At 38.8% G+C, this 26351-nt stretch overlaps 1 protein-coding gene across 4 annotated transcripts in view; it reads left to right on the top strand.

Moving 5' to 3' along the window:
* LOC126248314 (F-BAR domain only protein 2-like) overlaps window positions 1-26351 on the top strand; it is a 330016-nt gene that overhangs the window by 192907 nt on the left and 110758 nt on the right. For 3 of the 4 annotated variants that reach the window (XM_049949189.1, XM_049949191.1, XM_049949192.1), the window contains exons 12-14: window positions 150-310; window positions 15816-15946; window positions 16415-16620. In XM_049949189.1, coding sequence (XP_049805146.1) covers window positions 150-310; window positions 15816-15946; window positions 16415-16620 — 498 coding nt within the window. The remainder of the gene's footprint in view (window positions 1-149; window positions 311-15815; window positions 15947-16414; window positions 16621-26351) is intronic. The other variant, XM_049949190.1, reaches the window with a different exon arrangement.

The raw sequence follows: 26351 nt of genomic DNA, 5'->3' as shown, positions 1-26351 counted from the left end.
CTTTCCTGCATATGGAGTACACTCATGGATTCCCATGATTGGTTTTATTCTGCTTAACATGTGTGAACCAGTGTTGTGAGGAAGCAAATCTGTGAACACTAATTTATATAATTGAATCATTTTATATAATTATGTGCAAATCTTCTCAGGAAACCAAGTAGTGATCTTTTGGGATTGAATCTCTTCCAAAGTCCGACTGCATCTAGTGCCTCAACCCCAACAGGGAATCATCCATATGCACCACTACACAGCCCAACGCAGCCAACAGTTAGCAGTCCAGCTCCGTCAACATCATCATCACGCTATGCAGGTTTGTAATGTAATCTGAGATAATGTCATTTAATTTATTATAAGTTAAGTTTTTCATACTTTTTTATCCAGCCAGCCAGTCAGCCAGCCAGTCAGCCAGTCAGTCAGTCAGTCAGTCAGTCACCCACTTGGTAATGAGTGAGTCTGGCAATGCTTCAATACTTCCCAAACAAATAAGTCACATGCTGAAAGAAAAATATTAAATTTAACAATAATGTGCAGGGACTCTCAGTTTCAAGAATATAAAATAATCAAATTTGAATCCTATCATTAATGCTGAATGACTCCTTGCTCTTTTTATTTTCCATTTGTGTTTTTACCAGTTAAATAGATAGTGCGGTCAAAGGTGAACATGTCATTTACAAAAATCAGACACACTGCAACTGCTACACAAATAAAATATTGTTGGTATGTTAAACCCTAATTTTTTTTTCCTCTCATTGGGTGCTGCTACATTTCCTCTTAATATTTTATGAATATTTGTTAAGTAGATTACTGTTTTGTGAAATACACAGATATGAGAATGATGAACTTAGTTCAGGCTCTTGATCATTGTCCAAATCCTTAACATCCCAGATTTGTGGCTGTCTTGGTTGCCTTAATCTTCTCATACAATTTTTCTGCAACACATCCAATACTTTTCCAGTTTTTGTCACCTTCCTGTTACTTTTATGGTTGATACTTCCCATGCTTCCTCGGGGGTTTGTCAATGCCTTGTCTGTTCAATTTTTTGTATTCAGTGCAGAACTCGTTTTCTTTCTTCAGTGGCCAGATTTTGTGTCATTTTAGTGCTGCTCCCAGAATTTTTTATGTTCAGATTTTTTTGCTGTTTTCTCGTTTGTTGTAAAATGGTTTTCAATGTTCTTCCACATATTCCATTTTATTGGTATTCTTTCATCATTACTGTCTGTTACTGGTTGGTAGTTAGCTGTCACAGTTGAGCCACTTAAAGTATAAGTAGTGTAACTCCACTTTCCCTTATTTTTTAGATAAGGTCAGGATCTTGTTCAGGAAGTGGCATTCTGTCAACAGAGCAAATTACGTTATTTGTAACTTGCATAGCAGCTTAATATGCAGCAGCACAAATTTCTACTGTATTCAGAGACATCTGTCTGTTGACTGCTGAAGTGGTGTAGTTGCAAGCTACACCACTGTGCCTGCTGTTGTTCTTAGTTGCTGCAGGTAGTTGTGGATGTCTGACTGTTCCTGTAATAGGATTTTGCTTGTGCAGTTGTTTGAATTGTGTTTTGTGTTACTCACCATGAGTTAAAGTAATAAAGACAGCACTGAGGAGGTGATTAATTGGGACAATAAAATATCCAGTGGTCAATATTTTCCATGATATTGAGGTAGCCCAGTGCTTGTCAGTGTTTTGACATCAAAATTAATAGTTCTTGTGTTTGGATGCACTTACCAGTATAAAGTGCAATATCTGAGACATAACAGCTGTAGAGAAACTTGACTTTGCATTATTATGTGGCCTGATAAACGGAAAATACCACTACAGGAACTAACTATTTTGTGTAGCCATTAATGGAAGGAATGAAACAATGCGTAAGAAATACTTTTTGGGAACATTCAAAATCTCTAATGGAAGAATTCATAAAAAAGGTAAAACTTACAGAGCCTCCATGTGAAGACAGCTGAGGCTAGGAAACTCCTGGTAACAAAACTCCTGAAGAAAAACTGGTAATAGTATGTGACCACATAGCATTATTTCACTCTTATCCATCTCGCTGTACTAGATATGCCACAATCCAAACAAAAGATATTTACCAGAAAACTTGAATATTTGACTGCTCAAGAATTTGTACAAATAACATTGTGAAAGTCAAAGGAAAATGTCAAGTGAAGAAAACATTTACCGTAGAACAACACCAGTGTACAGTGTGATAACTTTGCTAATAAACTCGTCTGTTCAAGAGATGAACAACAAAAGGTACAGCTTCAACAAGACCATGAATTGCATCTACAGAAGGCTGAAAATGATAGTGTGTCCATGAACGTAGACACTGTAACATTGGTTTCTGAGAGTTCCTGTTATGCCGTTTGTTTTGATTTAAAAAAATATGTATCCTCTCATAAACTGACATGTCAAGTAGCTTACTAAAAAGTAATTTATATGCTTCCAATTTGGGAGTGCCATGAGCTTTCATCAAAATTAGGATCGTTGTACTGTGGGGATGAAGCGACTGGATCTCGAAGTTCCCAAGAAATTGGTGCCTGTTGAGTCACACACATCGAAAAAAAGAGCACCCTCCATAAAACACGTTGTCATCTATAGCAATGTTTGTACAGGAAAGAACAGGAAATGGAAAATACGCATGACATTAGTGAAACTAGTTTAAAGTCAAAAAAGTAACATTGAAATCGTGCACTAAAAATTCATGACTTGTGGGCTATTCCTTCCTATCTCCCCAATGATGGTGATTTTGGCTCAGTAGAAAATTACAGCAAGGTACAACAGATATTTTGGCCTAATGATTGGTAGAATATTATTGTCAAGACAGTAGAAAAAAATACCTTCCAAACCACTGTAATGACAGTGACTTCTTGTCTGTGGAAAACTTGGTGTAGTCAGTCATCAAGAGGAGGACTGGCACTGAAAATCACCCAGTGTCATGGCTAAATATGCAGTGGATTTGGTACTAAAAGATTGATCCATTCACATTCTTTTCCAAGGAAACTTGTTCAACAGACATGGAATTTCACAAGTTGGACTTCAAGTTGAGATCTAAAAAACAATGCACTGTTTTTCTAATATACCATAAAATGAGGTGAATCTGATCATAAACGGCAGTTTTTTTTAAAGTGCGCCTATTTACTGTAGTAAGCACTCTGTCTTCAGGCCACGAGTGGCCCACCGGGACCATCCGACCGCCATGCCGAGGATGCGGATAGGAGGGGCGTGGAGTCAGCACACCGCTCTCCCGATCTATATGATGGTAGTCTTGAACGAAGCCGCTACTATTCGGTCAAGTAGCTCCTCAATTGGCATCACGAGGCTGAGTGCACCCCGAAAAATGGAAACAGCGCTTGGCGGCCTGGATGGTCACCTATCCAAATACCGACAGTGCTTAACTTCGGTGATCTCACGGGAACCGGTGTATCCACTGCAGCAAGGCCGTTGCCCATTTACTGTAGTGATATCTGAATAAAAATTCAGTATGTTAATTTCACAACCTTGATAATGATATATTCATGTATTACATTACTTTTAGTTTATAATTGCAGTTATTAGTTTAAGTTAATTGTTCATTGGTTTCACCACCTCAGTTGGGGCGAATCCAATCATCATTGTATTTTGTATGCAGGAACGGAAGAAGACTTCCAGCGGAGTGAATCCGATCACTATTTTGATTTTTAAATAACATATTGCTGTATTTGCAACAAAATTTTACAATTTCTAGACTAAACACATTTTTACAAGCACATTAAACTTAAGATTTTTGCTTTAAAAATACTTGCATTCTTGAAATTTGACAAACAAATATTAATTTTTAGTTATTGTATGTCGCAAACAATGTGAAAAGTACTTACTCAGTGTCATGATCATCTATGCCTTCAAAAATAAATTTACCCTGCCTTCTATGTTCTGCAAAAACTCTTTTAATAATGTGGGCTCTTTCTACCTCAGGTGCATCGTCAATTTCTAGAAAGACTAAATAAACATTACCATCAAGAACTTTCTCAGAAATGTCATTTTTTAGGTGTCATTAGAGATGCTTTAAATTTTACGAATAAAAAAACCTGAACCCCCCCCCCCCCCCCCCCCCCCCCCCGTAGGAAATTTTACTATGGTGAAATCATTTTCTTTAAATTCATGCCAATCTTTATCCTTTTCCTTGTCCATTTCTTCATTTTCATTTGACTCATGCTGTTCTGGATCACTGTTACATGTTCTGGATAGGGACTCCCTACTTGCAGCCCCTTCACTATCATTTTCATTTAAGTCACTGACAGTAAATTCCTTTTCCTGGAGTTAATGCTAAACACTTTGCTTGGTGCAGCTTTCCTTGGTGCAGATTTCCTTTTGTTTCATTAGAGCGAACCTGTTTCAGTTGCATTTTGAAGACTGTTGCCCAAGAAACGTTTGATGAGCTGGTGCCATGTGCATTATTATCGGTTGCTTCTGGAATCTGTGAAATGACTTTATTGGGACAGAAAGGAAAAATTCCTGCTTTTCTTAACCCAGATATTACATTTGATATGGACGTGATAGCTATATTTTCAAAGGTTTTTTCAACAACCTAGAAAATTTGGATTTTGGCACCACTCCTCTATTCTTCCTTTCCAATCATATAGTACATTTCCCCAAGTTTTAAAGGTCTAAAAAAAGGCCACATCAAGTGGCTGACACAAATGAGTAGAATTAGGTGGTAGAAGCACAAATTTAATGTCCTGTTCCTGCCACAGTTTAATCCTGTTACATGACAGATGACTCTGGAGATTGCCTGGGAAGTGCCAAATTCATATTCTTGAGGAAAAAAACCTTGTTCCACAAAGCGCCTAGCATCCAGCGCACGTTGACTATCGATTATTCGGATGATTTTGAAACGCATCGCTATTGGTTTTTGAACATTTTTGAACGCATACTAAGTTTATTTCTGAATGAATAATAAGTTGATTTTTGAATACGTGCGTAGCGTACTTGACATCTCTGCCAGGGGAATCCCCATCGCACCTAGAAATAAACTTTCCTGCAGACAAAAGAGGACGGGACTACACGAGCTGAGTGGAATAAAGCCGAACAGGTGAATGCCAATCGCTGTTTATGTGGTTGACTGGGTTTTCGAATGATCAGCGTTGTTATAATTGCTACCGAAACCGTAGGTTCAGACCACCAGAATTGAAATGAATGACTAACAGTGGATTACATATTATCTTCTCGGTGTACCCAAGAAAATTAAATTTTGACCCAAAATTTTTTGCTAGACCGCAACACTAGTCAGGGCCAGTTGTACAGTCCCTGGCTAGCAGCCGCTTAAGTTATATTCTGGGCGTAGCACAGAAAACACGTTGTATGAACGCATTGTATGAATGCGTAATAACATCTGACCAGAGAATAAACGTGGGATAACTAAACTGGTGATTGTGGTAGGGTTAGTGAAGCTAACCAGAGATTAAGTTTTGACACTGGCAGGAATAGTTGCAAAATTAGTGACAGCAAGGAGAAAAAGCTAGGACATCACAAAAATTATGGAAGAAGATGAGGATTCCAAATTTGTATAATAATTTCATACTACTACTTTTCGGTCTCATGTTTCAGCAACTGGAGAGTATGAACAAAATGTGAAACTATTTCGTAACATGAAGCTTTTTGCTTGTAGTAGGCCTAATAGGCATTTGATATTGCTACTTCCCGACTTATGTTCTGTTATGTTACAAAAATGACCATTTGTGCCAAAACAGTCTTGTTTATTTGGTGTGTTACAATTGCTACAATATTAGGCAACCATGTTTCGTGGCAGGCTGAGTGCCACTATCTAGTATTACCCCAAGCCGAATTATGCGTTTTAGTGTGGTTCACGAAATTCCGCTCTTGGAGTATCCTTTAATGTCTTGTTTCTTTTATAACACAGTTTAAGAGCTTTTAATGTATTACACGTGCGAACATATGGGCTTCCTGTATCATCGTAGCTGTGCGAGCACAGAGACGCCTGTTTCCTGGCACTCTCTGACTACTGCTGAAACGAACCTACTTCCAACAGGTCACGGAAAAATATTGCGAATGGTTGTTTGGAAAGCATTACTTTCAAAGTAAATTTCCTTTTACACAAGGTGAACTATGTGCAATAATGTAGGATGAATTTCTTAAATCTTAATTTCTAATCTGACTCTCATTTAAAAATCAACTCTTTGAGGACGATCATTTAGAAGAATTTCGAGCCTAAAAGATTAGACATTTATGCCATTGTTAAAAATTTTACTGGCATATTTGTGTGATGTATATCTTAAAGTGTAACACGCGCAAAAAAGATCAACGTTATATGTGAAAGCTTAGCTTCTCTTGCAGCTTATTAATCTTAAAGACTAATATTATATGTGGAAGCTTTTCTTTTCTTTTATTTTCTTGTAGCAACACTATTTATATTAATTTAAATCATTAACTTTTCCCATTTGTGTATCGCACAACTTAACACTGATGTTGCTATTGGCTGACTACATCACGTGTCCTATGCTCTGAATATCGGCCAGCGGGATCGCGTGACATGAGGTATGACTGGCTTACAAAAGCGTGTCGCAATCTCGATTTCAATGCTTTGGAAAGTAACATGTGGTGTTAGGTTGAATTCGAATTTATGCTTTCATAACACGAAAATATGCAGTGTACATGTTGCTGCACATCAAAGATCTTTCCAAAACATGTTGTTTCCCTGAGTTTCGTTTTCTAAAGTGCCGGGAAATTCTACACCGGTGTATAAAACCATAACCATTGAAAGGATTGATAAATTTTACAGTTCCGAGGAAAGGTACACTGTCACTTAACATGGAAAAAGTGTATTTTCACCTGGGAGAAAGTTTATTTTGAACTGGGAAAAAACTGGACCTTTTTTCCTTGTCCACGTATACACCCTAGTTAAGCATCTCTTTCATGCTCTCACAGTGATTAAACAATATTGTAACAAAACATGTCACTCTTCATTGGATCTTCTCTCTCTCTTATCAGTCCAACCTTGCAATGGTCCCAGATAGGTGAAGAATACTGAAGAAATGGTTGAACAAGTGCCTTGTGAGCAACTTCTTTTGTGGATGAATTAAAATTTGTTTAATATTCTTCCTATGAATCTCAGACTGTCATATTGTAACAAAACATGTCACTCTTCATTGGATCTTCTCTCTCTCTTATCAGTCCAACCTTGCAATGGTCCCAGATAGGTGAAGAATACTGAAGAAATGGTTGAACAAGTGCCTTGTGAGCAACTTCTTTTGTGGATGAATTAAAATTTGTTTAATATTCTTCCTATGAATCTCAGACTGTCATCTGCTTATCCTACTATTTGTTTTATGTGCTCGTTCTAGTTGAGGTGGTTCCAGGTCGATACTTCTAGATGTTTTACGGTGGTCACTGTTTCCAGTAATTTGTCATGAATAGTGTAGTTGTGTAGTAGTTGATCTTTCTACCTGTGTATGTGCAATATGTGTAATTTATTTATGTCCAGAGCGAATTGCTAGTCCCTGCACCATTCATCAATCTTTTGTTGGTCCCTATGCAAATGATTACTGCCTTCTGGTGGTGGTATCTTCTTATAGACAACAACATCATATGCAAACAGCCTTAAAAGAGCTCCTTGTACATTCTACTACATCATTTATATACATTGTGTGATCAAAAGTATCTGGACACCCCCCCAAAAATTAAGTTTTTCATATTAGGTGCGTAGTGCTACCACCTACTGCCAAGTACTCCATATCAGCAACCTCACTAGCCATTAGACATTGTGAGAGAGGAATGAGGAGCTCTGCAGAACTCACGGACTTCGAACGTGGTTAGGTGATTGGGTGTCATTTGTCATACGTCACACTCCTAAACACCCCTAGGTCCACTGTTTCCGATGTGATAGTGAAGTGGAAAGGTGAAGGGACACGTACAGCACAAAAGCATACAGGCCGACCTTGTCTGTTGACTGACAGAGACTGCCGATAATTGAAGAGGGTCGTAATGTGTAACAGGCAGACATATATCCAGACCATCACACAGGAATTCGTAACTGCATCGGGATCCACTGAAAGTACTATGACAGTTTGGCGGAAGGTGAGAAAACTTGGATTTCATGGTCGAGGGCTGCTCATAAGCAACACATTATGCCGGTAAATGCCAAACGATGTCTCGCTTGGTGTAAGGAGCGTAAACATTGGACGATTGAACAGTGGATAGCCATTGTGTGGAGTGACAAATCACAGTAAGCAGTGTGGCGATCCAAAGGCAGGGTGTGGGTATGGCGAGTGCCCAGTGAACATCATCTGCCAGCGTGTGTACTGCCAACAGTAAAATTAGGAGGCAGTGGTGCTATAGTGTGGTCATGTTTCTCATGGAGGGGGCTTGCACCCCTTGTTGTTTTGCATGGCACTATCACAGCAGAGGCCTACATTGATGTTTTAAGCACCTTCTTGTTTCCCACTGTTTAAGAGCAATTCGAGGATGGTGGTGATGGTTACACAACAACAACATCCCTGTAATGGACTGGTCTGCACTGAGTCCTGACCTGAATCCTGTAGAACACCTTTGGGATGTTTTGGAATGCCAACTTCGTACCAGGCCTCACTGACTGGCATAAATGCCTCTCCTGCGTGCAGCACTCTGTGAAGAATGGGCTGCCATTCCCCAAGAAACCTTCCAACACCTGATTGAATGTATGCCTGTGAGAGTGGAAGCTGTCATCAAGGCTAAGGGTGGGCCAACACCATATTGAATCCCAGCATTACCGATGGAGGACACCACGAACTTGTAAGTCATTTTCAGCCAGGCGTCCGAAAACTTTTGATCACATAGTGTACATTGTAAACAGTTACTGTCGTATCAAACTTCCTTGGGATACCTTTGAAATTACCCCAAGGAAAGCTGTACACAGGACCATGGCTTTTTACAAAAGAGGAGGAGAAGGTCGTTGACAAACTTTCGCTCTTCATTCCACCTGTTCACCACTACTTCATTTTCTTTCTTCTGACAGTGCTGAAGACATTGCATCCTGAATGTAAAATGATGATGATGATGATGATGATGATGATGATGATGATGATGATAAGAAGTAACAATGGTTATGTAAATTGGTTGTTGTTGACTGATAAGTATAATTTTTTGTAGTAAATAAAATTATTTACATTTTACAACACAAGTGATGTAACTACATTCCAGCCATTATGTCACATCTATAACTGGTAACATTTATTGAAATTATTTACTACAGTTAGGAAAAACTGAATCATAAATTTTTAAAGCATGTAAGTCAACTGAGACACGTTTGTAGGAAAGTGAGAGGGGGGGACTGTTTAATTTGTATAATAACTTTACATGGGCATATTTACTGGTATTATGTTACATGGTGCAAATGTGATTGTGAGAGAAGATATTGAATTTCAAATTTTATATTTTAGTAAAGTAATTAATCATTAAAAGCTGGAAACTGTTGCCTTTAGAGACAAATACATACAGAAAATACTAAAATTGCACACTCCTTTTTATTGACATTAACATTATCTTGATTGCATGCAACATACATACAGTTATACATTTCACAGTACTAGTGCAATATTCAACAACAATAATCAGTGTATAACAGTCCATTCACTCGCCATCTTGACTGTCATTCGTTACAATCCACTTCCAAATTTTATTATAAAAAGGTAAGTTTTCATCAGGCAGATAACTTTGGAATTTAATTGTGTTAGACGTAATTGCAACATATCCTTATGGGTAAGTTAATTTTTCTGGCACAGTCTGTGGATCACATTTGAGCTCTAGATGAAAAGTGTGGTTATCAGTCCAGTAATCACTGTAGAAGCTGCAATACAACTGTTTCTTGTATTATCAAAAACTGAATGTGAAAACTGGGGCTAGAGAATGTCACTTTCCCTTGTCTTCCAATACTCTGAGTTTCTTCAGAAATTTTGTTCTTCCTGTAGTGCAGCTTCCACCATGACTGGTAAAAATTGTGTTCTCTCACTGGAAATTTGTTTTGAATTTTGTTGAATCTCCCAGAATCAGTTAGGTACATCAGAAATCTGCTAAGAGTGTGATTTTTATTCTGAGCTGAGCAGTTGTCTGAGAATATCTGAAGTTTGGTGTATTCCTTTGTTAAGCTCCCGGAAGCACTTGTATTACAAATAATCGATAAATGTTGCTTCCAAACTATAATGCAGTGCATGTTTAATTGTGTGGACAACAATGACAACATTCAGCAGTCAAAACAATTGCAGAATGTTGTTCTGTTGTGAACACTTCTGGTAATGCTACACAGAGGTGTGAGTAGAAAGTATTCTATGAATGCTATCCAACCACTATTTTCAAAGGGACATGAGTCACTACTGATGCCTCTATAAAAATAACATTGTTTTTCAGAATACTATGGAATGTGCACTAACTGACATTGACACCCCTTTAATGTCAGTCTGTGCAGTTACAAATGTAGTATCTGAAGCAATAGCAAACACAGAATCATGGACTGATGCCCTTTTGAAGTTATATGGTTCAATTAGTCTGATGACAAACATGATAAAAAGTAATATAAAAAGTACTGTTGAATTTGCTATAACAATACTTGTAAACCATTAACCCTTTAACTGCTCTGGATGATTTAACATGCGCGTGCGCTCCTTTGTACCTGTCCCTGTGTACTCTGGATGTGTTTACGCACGCCACCAGTCCTTCTATCTGATACTCGTAGACACGTTCGGAGCACACAGGGACAGGTACTCTGAACGTGCTTACGCGTAGACATGTTCAGAATACCATGTAGGACTTGTGGCATGTGTAAACACGTTCAGAGCATACAGGGACAGGTACAAAGGCACACATGTTAACACGTCCAGAGCAGTTAAAGGGTTAAGTACCTGGAAACAAGAATAATGTGAGCTACACCACTTGTGCTGTAAGGGGGTCAATTGGCAGTTGTATTATAATAATGAGGGACCCTAGTTTCTTTTCATAGATGATACTTACTTCAAAATATAAAGCCTTCTTGAATTCAATACCTGCGCTGACTTGCTGTCTTGTAATATTAATTCTGAGAGAGAGAATTATTTTACTCTTCCCAGAGATCATATTAAATTGATTATTTTGTACCATAATGGTCATAGTTATAAAATGACTTTTGTGGTTCCTCAGCTAAACCTCTCAATTTTGCTTCATTAAAAAATTGTGAAGGTGCTTTTTTCTTAAACCCTAATCTCCTCCTCCTCCTCCTCCTCCTCCTCCTCCTCCTCCTCCTCCTCAAAGGAAGATATTTTTTCTGTTGCCTAGCCTGTATTGCATGGCTTCATGAGTTCTAGATTCTCTTGGTTCTTTTTGTATGCTTGTGTTTAACCAGAGATTCTGCAAAAAATGTAAGATGGATTGGTCTTACATCCTTGGCCTCGATATGATCAGTTATCCTTGGCTTTGGAATGAAAACAACCCTAACTGTCCTCCAAGCATTAGGAATGACTCCTGCTGCTAGCATAACCGTAAACAGCCTACATAGAAATTTCATTAAAATCTCTCCAGCTTGTTGCAGTAGAGCTGGAAAGATTCCATCTTGGCCTGGTGACTTGAATGATTGAAATGTTCCCTCTGGATTTTTTGCTGGCAGATTCCCAATTTGATTACCTGTAGGCCAGTGCCTCTTGGAAATTGGCTGCTGTTCTATGTCGCGTGCCACAGTGCATTGAGGAAAATAAGTCTTGAGGAGCACATCCAGCATCTCATTCGCTGTCCTGGTATACTCACCATTCCCCTTTCATAGAGTACCTCTTGGATTAGTTGTTATTCTGGTGAGGGTTTTGTGAAGTCTGGCACAAGTAGCTATACCTTCCAGGATGATAGTTGCACTTGCTTAATTACAAGGTTGTATTTGACAGGGGCCTTCAGGTATTTTACCCATTGTCTTTTTGTTCATGCAAGGTTGAACAGTCTCATTACCTGCTTTATTTGTAATTCCAGGTTATTCTTCCACCAAGATTTATTCCTGCTTGTACACTTTGGGCAGTTTTTCTAAATATGAGGTCATAACGGCAGACATCAGTGTCTGACATTTCCCCGAAATCTACTGGATTCCCTATTGGAGTTCTGACCTCAGATAAGTGTGAGTTTGAGAACTTTGGTGGAAGAGTCACAGTCTGTTTTCCTAACATGCATATAGGCCATGGTCTGACACCCATAACAACCACAAACTGAATATACATGTTGTCAGATAAGGATGGCTCCAGTGCTACATGCCGTTGTTCAACATAGCTGTCCATTAAAATGGACCAAAAGTTACACCAATTACTTCTTCCCTTCTTATATTCCTGGACGTAGGTTCCCTGTCCCAGTTCAGGATCTCCAGGTTACCTTATAGTAAAAAATTCAAGAAAATACTTACCTCTGCTGTTGGTGTTGCTGTTTCCCTCCACCAGGTCATGGGCATTGGTATCATAACCAACCAGCAATTGTTCATTCTGCTTTGAGCAGCTGTCTACCAGTCTCCTCTCTTCCTGGGAAAGACTAGTACTGTGCTCATAAGAAGGTAAGCTGAGGGCAATACAATTTTCATTGTGCTTCCTTTCTCACGTTGTTTCATCCTGATGGTCACTAAGTCCTAGGAACAGAAGTCCACCACTGGCATGAATTAAATTCCATTCTTAACATACATGCCTGTTCCAGAGTTCTTTATGTTTCTGCATAAATCAATTTACCTCCAGTTCCTTAGAGGCATTAAACACCCCCTTTTATAGATAGTGTTCTTGCATCAGGGCCACGTCCGCATCTTGCCCTCCTAGAAGCCGTTTAAAAATGGCAATTGCTGTTTTAAAGTGTTACATGTTTATCTGCTACACTTGCAGTCTCTAACTTGACACCATGATCACTTCCTGTGTCTTGTACCCAGTGACAACTTGCGAGAACCTCGAGAACAATTTCAGAAACTATCCTCACATTGCCGCAAGGGATTTTTCACTGGTTTCCTCAAGAAGGGTTTGGCCGTCCAGTACAACATTTCAGTTGATTACCCTCCAGTTCTCTTTTGAGACCTTCTGTTTCCGTGCCCATAAATTCTCAGAGTCCCATGAGGAGTATCCTTAAGAAGTTTCGGTACCCATATTAATATGTATGCGATCTTGAAGAGCTCAGCCAATGTATTGACCAGCAACTTCACATATTCCCACAGAGATATCTTGGGCACCATCTCCTTAAGCCAACAGACTGTTTTTATACCCTCACAGACAAAGATAAGAGCACCCTTGTCCAGACAGACCCTCCTGAAATTGGGCGTGGACTTGCACCCTCCCCAGTCTTCTTAAATAGAGCCATCTGAACAGTGGATATCCATGTTGGATTAACATCATCCTGAAAACCAAGACTTCAGTACTATTGATCTGTTTCCTATTTCTTGCCTCAGCTTTTTCTGGGTCCATTTATTCTGAGAAGTGGGAGTATTAGACTTCTCCCTTGGTCTCTTATTCCCTGTCCAATTGGCAGTAGGGGTCTGGTTATTACCTTTACTCTGAGACAGTCATGGTTTTTTTTTTTAGGTTCTCAGTTCAAAACCTTTTAGTTCCATCCATTTATTTTTAAGAAGCCATTCTGTACCTTCCTTTTTGTTCTTTGAGGAGTTTCCTCCTCTAAATCCCAGACAAGGATTTGATCTTGACCTTGTCCAGCTTCTTGTACTGGTCTGCAAACCAACCCAATTGTAGAAACAGCTTCTGTCAGTTCCAACCCCAGTGCTTGAGTGTTTGAGGTCTCATCAAGCCCCCCAGTTTTTGTTTTATTTTCCATGTTGTTTATTTTGATCCCATGAGAATTAGGGATGTATTTAGTGAACACCACAGAACGCCATGCAGTGCAAGGCTAATTACTAAGGGAGGTCGCACTGTATACCTGAGGCAACATTGATAACACATCTTGCTATAAACCGAGCGAGGTGGCGCAGTGGTTAGCACACTGGACTCTCATTCGGGAGGACGATGGTTCAATCCCGTCTCCGGCCATCCTGATTTAGGTTTTCCATGATTTCCCTAAATCCTTTCAGGCAAATGCCGGGATGGTCCCTTTGAAAGGGCACGGCCGATTTCCTTCCCCGTCCTTCCCTCACCCGAGCTTGCGCTCCGTCTCTAATGACCTCGTTGTCAACGGGACGTTAAACACTAATCTCCTCCTCCTCCTCCTCCATCTTGCTATGTGCTATGCGCCGCTTGACACAGATCGCATCACACATCAGGTTGGGTATCTGGGGGAACGACTGTGGGAGAGGATGGGGGAGAGATGGGGCATTGTGGGATACTCTTTGTGTCTGGTACATCCATTGAGGCTTGTCCAGCATGGGTGACTCTGCCAGTAGCTGTGCTGCTGCCAGCATAGCGCTAAGCTTCTTGTTAGCATGCAAGCCTCTCCACCCACATGGACCGTGTTTCTACAAGGCTGTGTCCCACGGAGAGGACACTTACCTAAGTGATGGGGAACCAATCGCTAGCAAGAATAGACTGACACTGCCAGCTGCAAAGACTCTCCAAGATTATTGTGATTTAACAATTAGGCAAAATACTCATTGTGTAGAAGCAATGAAGGAAACTGTATGGACAGTGAATTTTCATACACTCTCCAATGACGAACCTCAACATGGACTGTGCCCAGCAGATGTGGAAAGTTGGTACAGTAAGGGTTTAGTAACTGATGAGAAATATAATCAGAGAAATAGTCTGTCTATTGCAGTTGCAGAGGCAGTAAAGCTATTATTCAAAGTTATGAGAAACACTGATCCACTTCCAAAGTTTTTGCGTGGCAGGATACAGTATACAAATAATTCTGTGAACAAGGGCATTTAGACTCACTCACACAAAACTGTGTTTGTGGGCATATACACTTCACACTTTTGGGTTTATGATGTCATTGCTAATTTTAGTCAAGGCAACTTGAGTAAATGTGAAGTGCTGCAATTTCTAGGTTTAGGGGTAGGCTGTCACACCATTCAGCTGATGAGAAATTTGGATACTAAGAAATGCAGAAAACATGCTAAAAACCTAGTGGGGGTGCAAGACTAACTACAAAAGGTACCAAGAGGAAATTGCAATTGGAAGATAAACCAGACACTGATGATCCAAGAAATGCAGTAGACATGTTTTGATGTCTCAACTTTGGACTACATTTTCCATAAGTGTTCTTTTTTTTTGTACAAAAAGTACATTTCCTCAGTTTCTGTTCAACATAAAAAGCTGAAATTTTCAGGATATGCTTAATCATATATCTTGCATCACCTGAAGGTATTCTTAATACGAATATAAATGGTTTTTAACATTTCATCAAGAAAATAGCATCGACAATTAAAAGAAAAATCAAGCTTAGGGGAAAAATTATATGTTTCCTTGTAAGAGATAATAGTAAATTCCTGTAAATTCAGCAGTTACACAAGAAATGTTCCTATGATCCTAGGGAATATCAAAACTTTGCTTGCAAAGCTTTGTGGTAATGTACCCTAATTTAGGTTGTCCATGATTTCCCTAAATAATTTCAGGCAAATGCTGAAATGGTCTCTAAAAGGGCACGGCTGCTTCCCTTCTCCATCCTTCCCTAATTCAAGCTTGTGCTCCCTCTGTAGTGACCTCGTTGTCAACGGGACATTAAACATTACTCTCTTCCTCCTCCTCCTCATCCTCGTTGTACACTATCTGGATAGGGTATGCCATTTCCCTGTGGGAGCCACGGATTTGGAGAAATGGACGGTCTGCCAAAACTGCTGTATGTAAATTTTCATTATACAACAGGTGACTTAAAAAACATTCCAGTCACAAATGTTAGACACCTTAACTGTAGTTCAAATATTTGGTTTGTACAGATCTGGGAGATCTTTTCTCTGAAGTTGGGGAAATGCAACAGCCAGCCTTACCACCAAAGCAGTCGCGGCAGACACCAACACCCACACAGGGCACCATTGCAATTCCAAGGCCACCATCAAGACGAGGAGAGGTATTAAATATAGTACAAAACACTATCTTAGATATACTGCATTTAAAAAAATCAGTCTCTCAATCGGTGTGTCATCTGAGAGCCTAGTAGTCCAAAAGCCTGTTCAATCAGCCAGTTTAATTTTCCTGATTTCAGTTAGTCATGTGTTGCAAGCATGAGTATGTTCATTTAGAAAAGACAAAATTCCATTTTATAGTCTTCCACAGCTTAAATAATGACTCAAGTGTTGCCAACATACTAAGCCTTGATGTTGTGGTAATGTAATAAAATTTGACATAAATATACAATAATTGTATATAATTTGTGATTAATTCCTCATTAACTTGTATGATAATTCAGTTTCATATATATAGTTTCACATCTTTTTACTTTGCTATTTATTTGACTGTACTATCTCCCCCCCCCCACCCACCTGATTCATAGTTTCCACTGTGTGAAAATATTTTGTGCTCTTCTTTCAACTTGTAGGGTCCATCTACGCGTGGCAGAATGAGTCCAGCTCCAATTGCCCGTGCGGATAGTGTTGGGAGCTTGGAGTTCCGCACAGCTGGCGTTCCAGTAGGATCATCACGAGGACCATCACCCCTTACTATTGGAATGGCTGACACCATACCACTTGCTGTTGCATTTCATGAAATTGTCCACTCCTACTTTAGAGGGACAGATGAAACAAAGTAAGCTGTAGGCGATACACCTCTTTTTGCCAAGTATTTATCACACTATTGTTTCATCATTGTCACAGTGAACGGTAGGACAAATATTAATAATAGCTGACAGGTCTCATTACTTACCTTCTTCTCAGAGATAAGAACCACAACTCACATGTCCCAGATCAAGATACTTAAGAGGAGAACATGGTAAGTGTCATAACCTGATTTCCCAGAAACTTTGCTCAGTGAAAAAGGGATCAAAATAAGCTAAAGTGTGTCCTGGGTTATCAGTACATATTTGGGCTATTTCTGAAAAACTATGGTTAAAGTTTTCGAGGTAATTTATGTGCCTTTTATCACATGATATCTTCAGATGAAATGGTGGCATAGTGGTTAGTGCCACAGCTTTTTAATTACCTGTTTACTATATTACTTTCATTTTTGTTTTTCATTTATATTTCCATGTCTGTAGAAGATTACTACACAAATGTTTTCCGGTGTATACTGGTGTAACAAGGTCCTCATTCGTCTACTAATTGTATGTCAGATGAATGAATTAAATAAGAAAATTATTTTAAATTGTTTTTTGTGAAACTCCTTTAGTGTATCGTGATACATAATCAGATGCAAGCACCTGTTTTCGGAAAAGTGATTTGTTATGCGTGTTTGGCCCGAAATTATTCCCAATGCACAAAATCTTCAGCAACGTTGATGAAATTTCTTTCCTGAGCGAGATTCATATGAAGAAGTGTCACTGTGAGAAACTGGCCGTTGTCTGATGCTTGTGTGTTTAGAATATTCATACAACTGGTGTCATCTAAGGGAATGCACCAAATCTTCCTGAAAAATAAACTTATGAATAAAATATAAGAATTGATGTGAGACTGAAGTATCAGAATATGAGAATTTAAACAGATTGTAACTCCTCTACATACCATATGCACATGTATTATATAATAAATGTATGACATTCATTGTGAAATCCAGTTGTAATTTTGCAATTAATATAATGCCATTACATCCCTTCATTTGCTAAGAAACATTCATGTAGTAACCTTCTGTGGACACGGATATATAAATGAAAAACAAAAATAAAAGTAATAACTGTGTTTCGGACACAGGGCACAAAATTAAGAAGCTGCAACGGTAATCCCAGAGCCACCATTTCATCTGACAGTATCATGTTTTAAAAGGCACTTAAAAGTGTCTCAAAATAATCTTGAAAACTTTGACCATCATTTCTTCAGGAACAGTTGAAGATCTACACATCAGCAAAGATGTATGTGCTTATTTTGACTCCTTTTCCACTGAGTAAAGTTTCTTGGAAATTGGATGGATGATGGCATTTGCAATGTTCTTGTTGTTAGTCGATCTTAATCTGGTTTTACAAAGGATTTCTCCTCAGAACATCATATTTTTCAGCTTTCAAATCAGATTATACCAAAGTTAAATGACAAAAATTGCCAACTAGCATCTTCATTGACGTAATTCACACTGTTCTTCTAGAGAAGCTTAAATATGTAATTTCTGAGATCTTGAAATACTGGATTTCATCCTGTCAGGCTGAAAGAATGCAGAGTGTTGAATTAAGAAATCTGTGGAGTATACACAACAATAGCTAATCTTGAGAATGGAGACTAATCGAGTAAATTCAGAACTTGAAAATGTGGTATGTTTTCTTGACAGTTAACTGGTTTTCTGCAAATGGACAGTCACTTAACTAAGGTAAAACGCAATACATGTAGTTCAGATCAATGTTCTTAAATGTCCCTGCTCTGCAGTTTTTGTATTATGGGTAATATCGGATGTTACAGATGAACATATCAAAATGTTGACTTAATTTTCCTACATTCATTTGCTAATGTCATATGTCGTCATTTTCTGGGGTAACTTATAATTGAGAAAGAAGAGTTCATAGCACAAAAGTGTGTAACAAATATGTGGTTTCCACTCTAAAACATTCTGAAGACAGCTCTTCAAACTGGTGGGCATGCTGACAAGCCTTTCCGTACAGTTACTTCCTTATGAAATGTGCTATTAAAAATCGGTCACTGTTTGAAAACAACAGCAACATTAATAAATGCAGTACTAGAAGTAGCAATGATAGACACTATCCCTCTGTCCACCTTAGTGTGGCAAGGAAAAAGTTTGTGGTATTAAGCCGTAAAAACCTTTGACTATCTACTCATTTTTTTTTTTTTTAAAGATGTATGCATGAAAGAAAAATACTGTTTTAGGCTTAGAAAGTATACTGGAACTGTAAAGCTGACTCGTTCACATTGTAGAGAGATATGGCAGTTATGATCCATGGAACATACATGTTGTTAACTAATGGACCTAAAAGTTAGTATACGTGGTTACATTCAATTGGTGTCGTCATATAACGTTTATATGCCTGTATAGTTAAAACGTTACAGTATTCTTACATGGCTTCTTGCCTAATAAAGGGATTAACCTAAGTTGTTAAATTAGTAATATGCATTGTTATATAAGCTTTTCTTTGCCAAGACAGTATGCCACAATGAATCAACACATCACATTAGTAACATCAGAAAAATACATGGTGTATCAAAAAGAATCATCTGATTTGGCCCTTCTTTTTTTCTGTAACTAATAAATATATACAATATATACAATGAACTTTGGTTTTTGACGAATGGGATATTTTTTTTTTTTTTTTCTGACTGTGAGATGTAAAACTTGAGTGTCTGCTCTTTCCAGCAGTATTTTGTTCACACACACATACCTCAGATAACATAATAGTTAGTTTTCGAAATCATGATTCTTTTTGGTACACTTTGTACTACAATTTATATTTTTATGTAGGTGCTCCAGAATCAAAATTTCAAGTCATCTATTATACGTTTATCAAATTCCTTCACTGTATAAAATGCTTTGCCTTTTACTGATTTTGTTGTTACGTTTTTGAATTTGTTAAAAGGCACTAAGTGGCTATTGTTAGGCAGTTTGTTAAAAGATGTGATGAGGTATATTTAAAACTGTTGTGAACATTTGCTAGTCTGACATTTTGTTTGTCAACTGTGTGTCCATTTCTTGTGTAATGGTGCTCTATTGACATCCTAAGGTGAGAGTTATCCAGATTTTAGCATATACTAGGCAACTATAAACGTATGTGCTAGGGAGTGTCATAATAATTAATTTCCTTGAAGTAGTGGCTACACGATTTCTATGGTGCTAGCCCCACAGTGCCTCTGATAGCCTTTTTCCCCATATAAATCAGGGTGTATACGCCCTGGAACAACCAGAAAAAACCTGGGAATTTTTTCATCTGGGAGAAATCCAGGAAAAACATTGGAAGTTCTTAGGATTCCAGGAATTTCTCATTGTTTCAGTTTTCAGTTAAATTTTTATAATTTTGACTGGTAACCACTGATACTCCAACAAAGAATTTTACTTTAACCAGCTTCTCCAGAATAATACTGCAGCAATAAAACATAAATGAGAAAAAAACACCAAAATAAAACTTTAGTTGCAAAAAAAAATGTGCCATTTATGTAATCAAAAAAACAGTGCAACACGAGCATCTGCGAACAGCAATATGTGTTAAAGATTATGATATACTATGTAACAACAAACTGCTTTCAATGCGTCTTTCTCATGGGCCTCATTTCGATGAGCATGAGGTCACAACTGTTTACATTTCTAACAGGTTGCAGGAAAATATTGTGAATAGGGAGTTTTAGAAGTGTTACTAGAAAAGAACATTTCCTTTTATGCAAGTTTCCAACTGTCTCTCAGGTGCAGTGCCCACAACTCTTGGTGTGCAGGTCATGCTACCCTTCTCCATATTTACCAGGCCCTGACCTCATCCCAACTGGACTATGCATGCCAGGTTTATGCATTGGCAGCACCATCAGCTTTGTAATTGTTTGACCCAGCCCATCATTGTGTAGTTTTAAGCCACTGGTGCCTTTGGGGACTAGTGCGGTACACAGTCTTCTTGTCTAAGTGGATATCTCCCCTCTTCAGTTCTGATGGTACCAACTGTCGCTCACATATGCAGTTGCCATTAGACAATTCCTTCCTCACCCAACGTATCCCATTCTTTTTGCATACCAGGGGCATTCACTTCCTAATTCCTACCCTCAGGTGGGATTACCAATTGGAATGCACCTCAGAGCTATCTGCTAGGATCTCCGCCTCTCCTCCCTGGAATGTGCTCATCGTGTTTTCTCTCGCATTTCCCCTTGTTTGCTGCCCAAGCCATGAATTAGGACCTATCTATTTCAAGGTCTTAAAATCTCTCTTGCCCATGAGCTTTCAGCCTCTGTTACATTCTGTTCTTGAGGAGTGTCAGGGTGTACAATCTTTTACACTGACAGCTGTAAAACAGGATATTCTTTTACATACCCTATCTGCCAGTAACACAATTTGTTGCCAGGAACATGCAGTGTTCATACAGCAGAGCTGATAGCTGTTAACAGAGCCCTCCACTTTATTAAATGGACCTCCCTTGATTGCATCTTAATGTGTAGTGACTTAATTAACAGTCTTCAGGCGGGTGACCAGTGTCACTATTGTCGCCCTATGGTCTCTGCTATTCATAATCTTCATGCTGAACTTCGTTATACTGGCTGCTCAGTTGTCTTTCTGTGTCCCATGTCAAGTGGACAGCCCAGGGAATGAAGTGGCTGACCATTTGGGAATAGAGTGAATACTTGTGTCCCATTTGCTTTACAGATCTGAGGTCCAGATTTGCTGACTTGTACATGGAATGACATGTGGTTGTCTGCTGCCCCCCTCTAATATACTCTGTGCCATAGAAGAGATTGCTTCTGCATGGAGCTCTTCTTTCCTTTCCTTCCAGAAGGAATCCACTGCCCGATGTTGCCTCCACATTGGTCGAACCAGTCTAACCCATAGTTTTATTTTACATAATGAGCTACCTCCACATTGTAGTGTGGAGCCATAAAAACAGTAACTCATATCATAGTGGAACTCTCTGCTCTTTCTGGTCCTCCATCCTAAGCATGGCATCTTGAATTCTTTGCCATAAACATTGGTGGATGATATGGATGGTTGAACTGGTTCTCCACGAAATTGGTTTTTACTTTCAGATACAAAGCTTTAAGCTACCTTCGGCTGGGGCAGGGTAGTTGGGATTGGGGCTGGGGTGTCTCGTGCCCCATGATGAATCTGAGGGTCCTCCAACGATACCTCCTTGACCAGCTCACTCTTTCATCCTTCTCTTACGCTTTTTTAATTGCTTTAGGATATATTTTATCTCCTTTCCTGCTGCATCCTGTGTTTTTATGTAAGAGTACTCTGTTATAGTTGGAGCTCTTTAATGCCTTACCTACACTGCAGCAGGGATGGGACAGCTGTGGGTGGGGGCATTTCCTGTCGCATGCAGAGCCTCTGGGACACTCGCCTACTGTCTCTCTCTTATTTCTCTCTTCTTCTTTTTATTGACAGTCCAACTGATGTCTATTTCATTTTTAGCCTTCCCACTTTTACTGTTCTGAATCCGCTGACTAAAGACATTCTTTGCTCTGCAACTATCTTCCCCCTTCATTGGGCTGGCAGGGGTCAGATGCAGGGTGGGACTTTTTCGCCATTGAGTGAGCTGTGAGAGAGCCCTTGTCTGCTCTGACCTTCATACTGGCCTGATCCATTCACTTCTCCATAAATTCTTTCTAAGCTCTGCCATCATATTGCCATCAGTGCCTCATTCTTTCTGCTCCTTCATACTTTCATCATCAGAAAACATACTTCTTGGGTGTCAACTAATTCCGAATGAGCTGCCCCTGGATCAAGGGTCTGATGACCTAGTTGTGTAGTCTCTTGACCGAAAGAAAGTGAGAGAGCGCGCACACTGGCTATCGTAATCATTCAGGTCAGGAATTACCGAGTTTGCCTGTAGCTTCACTGACCTTTTCACATATTAAATGACTCTATTGAAAACTGTAAGTTGTTTTATTGTGCAATGGTGCCAGAAGTGCTTCTGCCTTGCTCACATCACCTACAGTGTTAGTTTCTGGGATAATATTGGCGAAGTATATATTTTATCACTCCCAAGGAATTAGAATATTGCAGTCTTCCTTTTGACTATTTATTTCTGTTTTTGTGACTTCACAAGCTGATTTACATTTCTTTAAAGATTTAAGAATGTGTCTATCATTGGCCTTGCATTTTTACTGCCTTGATTGTTGATATGTAATGCTTTTTCATGATTGTGTATTTATCTGCGTAATGTGATTTACCATAATACAGGAGCATTGAGATTCTTATATTATATAGTTGTGATGGGTACCAATTTCTTTAACTCCTTGGTTTAGAATGTGGGTTTCACTTCCAGTAATTCTTACAATGCTAAGGGCATTTCTCTTTATAGACTTCAGTTAGCATACCTAAAAATCTTGTGGTTAACACATTAGTGTCCATACCATGTGCAATTATTTCATTCCACTCGGTTAATCTTAATCTAGATCTTAATTTTCTTAACTTCTGTTCATTAATGGATCTCTCCACTGACAGGTATGTGCTTTATTATCTAGGGGAATTGTTAAGCCACAGCTTTCATAGTTAAAATACCTATTTTAATTCAACTAGATTGCATTCTGCTTAAGTGAAAATAACTCTCGCCAGACATGCAGTCAGCCTGGTGGGCTTGTCATTTGTGCAGTAAAATTTAAGTACCTTAATGTGTTAAGTAAATAGCTTATAGCTACCCTTTTAACCCTAATATTGATATTAATGTAACAGTGTGTTATCATTCTCACTCTACAATTTTTATTTTTGAGAAGCAATACTTACTAAAAACAAGTCTTCATTGTGATTGGGAGTATGATACACAGAGACAACTACAATTTCTAGTTTTGGAAACAGTACAGTTGCAACTTCAAAATAAGATTCTGTACAGAGATTACGTACATTTACAATTTCATAATTTACTTTAAGTGTTTTTTTAATGTAGATGTGGACCTGGTGGTGTAGCAGATAGAACACTGGACTCCAGCTCTGGACTTCATGACTTCAGTCCCAGATAGGAGCAGGGATTTTTCATCAGTCGATACACTCCGGGACAGCCCTAATTCCACTCGACCTGCTATGAAAAGAGTACTGGGGATCTATCGCGGGGTGGATGTAAAAGGCATCTGGGGCGATGGGCCTGCCATCCGCCCCCCTCCTATTGCCATATTGCTGAAAGTCTGTACTTCATCTACAGTCGGGCCAGTGGCCCAGTCACATGCTTAAGCCACAGACTTTACAGTTACCTTTTATTAATGCAGACAGAGGTTCCACATTTTATGTCTGTTCTACAGAAATCTAGTTTATAGCCATCTGGTATAGGTCACTATAATTCTCCATATGATAATGAGTGTTCATTTACCATAAGCACACTACAATTTATCTTTTCCAACCAGTATTGTAGTTCTAGATATTTATTTTTTAAGGACTGATATGTAAAACGGAAAAGGGCAAAACAACCATGGGTTACACAAGAAATTATTTCCAAGATGGAGAGAGAAGAAAATTTAAATACAAAAACACTGAAGATGCAAGAAAGATGTACCAAAGGTTAAATAATGAACTGTGAAGAGAAACAGAGCAGGCTAGGAAAAATGGCTAAAAGAGGAATGGGATGCAGTTGAAGAACTGGACTGGAAGGGAAGATAAGACTTACTATACAACAGAGTAAAGACTATGACATGGGATCAAAACAGAGCAGTAAGTGCTACTATGGAAACTTTGGGTAAAGATGAAAAGGCAGCGTACAAAGATCGTGACATTCTTCAGAGATGGGAAGAATATCTAAAAGAGCAATATAACACAGATCACAAACCAGAAACTCTGGAATTGGAATCACTCAACAGTGTAAGTGATGATGAGAAAGGACCATCCATCATAATTGAAGTAGTTAAGTTTGCCATAGCTGCAATGAAAAATGACAAAGCAGTAGGTACAGATATGATACCGGGAGAAATATTAAAATTCTTGAACCAAGATGGAATTAGAGAAATATTGAGGTTATGTAATAAAATATGACAGTGGTGAATGGCCTGAGGAGTTTTTGACAACAGTAATGATTCCATTACCGAAAAAAATAAGGAACCAAGAAATGCAGTGAGCACAGAACAGTCAGCTTTATTTCACATGCAGCCAAAGTGATGTTAAGAATAATTAATAAGAGGTTTGAACAAGTAATGGAGGAGAATCTTGGCGAGGGACAGTTTGGCTTTAGACGGAATACGGGCACCAGAGACGCAATAGGGCTCCTACAAATCTTGGTAGAAAGGTTTATTGAAAAAGGAAGAGACCTCTATATGTGATTCATCAATCTAGAAAAGGCATTTGGCAATGTGGCTTGGGACAACTGGCACCTATGGTGAGGGAAAAGAGAGTGGACTGGAAAACCAGAAGACTTGTAAACTCATTATATCTGAATCAAAAAGCCTCAGTTAAAGTGAGAGGAGAAAGTACAAACTGGGTCGCACTAGGAAAAGGAATAAGACAAGGATGCTATCACCTACCCTATTCAACCTCTACTTGGAAAATATGATAGACCAATGCTCATTAGATGACAAAGGAGTAGTAATTGGAGGAAGACGAGTAGGGTGTTTGAGGTTTGCTGATGACATGGTCCTTCTAGCCCCAGGGGAAAAAGAATTACGGGTTTAGTGGACACCATTGAAGCTAACGGAAAAAAATGTGGAATGAAAATTAACACAAAGAAAACAGAAGTATTAGCACTAAAAGGAAATAAAGAAATAAAAATTATGCTGAATGGAGAAATATTAAAACAGGTGCAAAATTTGAAGTATCTTGGAAGTAGGCTAGACATCAACTGGAAGTGCAGTACAGAAATTAAAGCATGGATAGCAATGGCAAAAAAGGCATTTTATAAGAAAAGGAGAATTTTCTGCAGCAGTCTGGACAGAGAACTGAGGAAAAGACTCATAAAATGTTTTGCATGGAGTGTTCTTCTGTATGGCACTGAAACATGGACTTTGAGGAAGAAAGACAGAGAAAGGCTGGAGGCTTTTGAGATGTGGACATGGCAGAGGATGGAAAGAACAAGTTGGATGGACAGAGTAAAAAATGAAGATGTACTGAGAAGAGTAGGAGAGAAAAGACAGTTACTAGGTGTAATGAAAAGAAAAAATTGGATTGGGCATATATTAAGAAAGATTGACGTACTGATAAAAACAGTTTTAGAAGGTCATGTAGAAGGGAAAAGGAAGCAAGCAAGGAAGGAAGAGATTTCAGATACTGGATGACATGATGGACAGTACAATATACAGCAGCCTTGCGAAGGAAGCAGTGGATTGCAGAAAATGGAGAGGCTAAGGACCTGCTAATATAACAGAAAACTGATTAATGAATGAATACATTAACATGTAGTAACATTGAACTGTTGTCATTGTAAGCTGGTATTAATGATTCTGCTTCAGAATTACGAGTATCATGTATTGTATTTGTCAGTTTCGTTGTGCATTCTGCTACATTTACAGTGCCACTGATCTGTTGTTTAAATTCTACATTTTGTGTGTGTTCCTTTTGTATGTGCAATAGAGGGAAACATTCCACGTGGGAAAAATGTATGTGAAAACAAAGATGATGTGACTTACCAAACGAAAGCGCTGGCAGGTCGATAGACACACAAACATACACACAAAATTCTAGCTTTCGCAACCAACGGTTGCCTCGTCAGGAAAGAGGGAAGGAGAGGGAAAGACGAAAGGATGTGGGTTGTAAGGGAGAGGGTAAGGAGTCATTCCAATCCCGGGAGC

The sequence above is a fragment of the Schistocerca nitens genome, chromosome 3 (assembly GCF_023898315.1).
Source record: "Schistocerca nitens isolate TAMUIC-IGC-003100 chromosome 3, iqSchNite1.1, whole genome shotgun sequence".
Lineage (NCBI taxonomy): Eukaryota > Metazoa > Arthropoda > Insecta > Orthoptera > Acrididae > Schistocerca > Schistocerca nitens.
The sequence above is the reverse complement of the archived record's forward strand: the minus strand, read 5'-3'. Positions and strand labels throughout refer to the sequence as shown.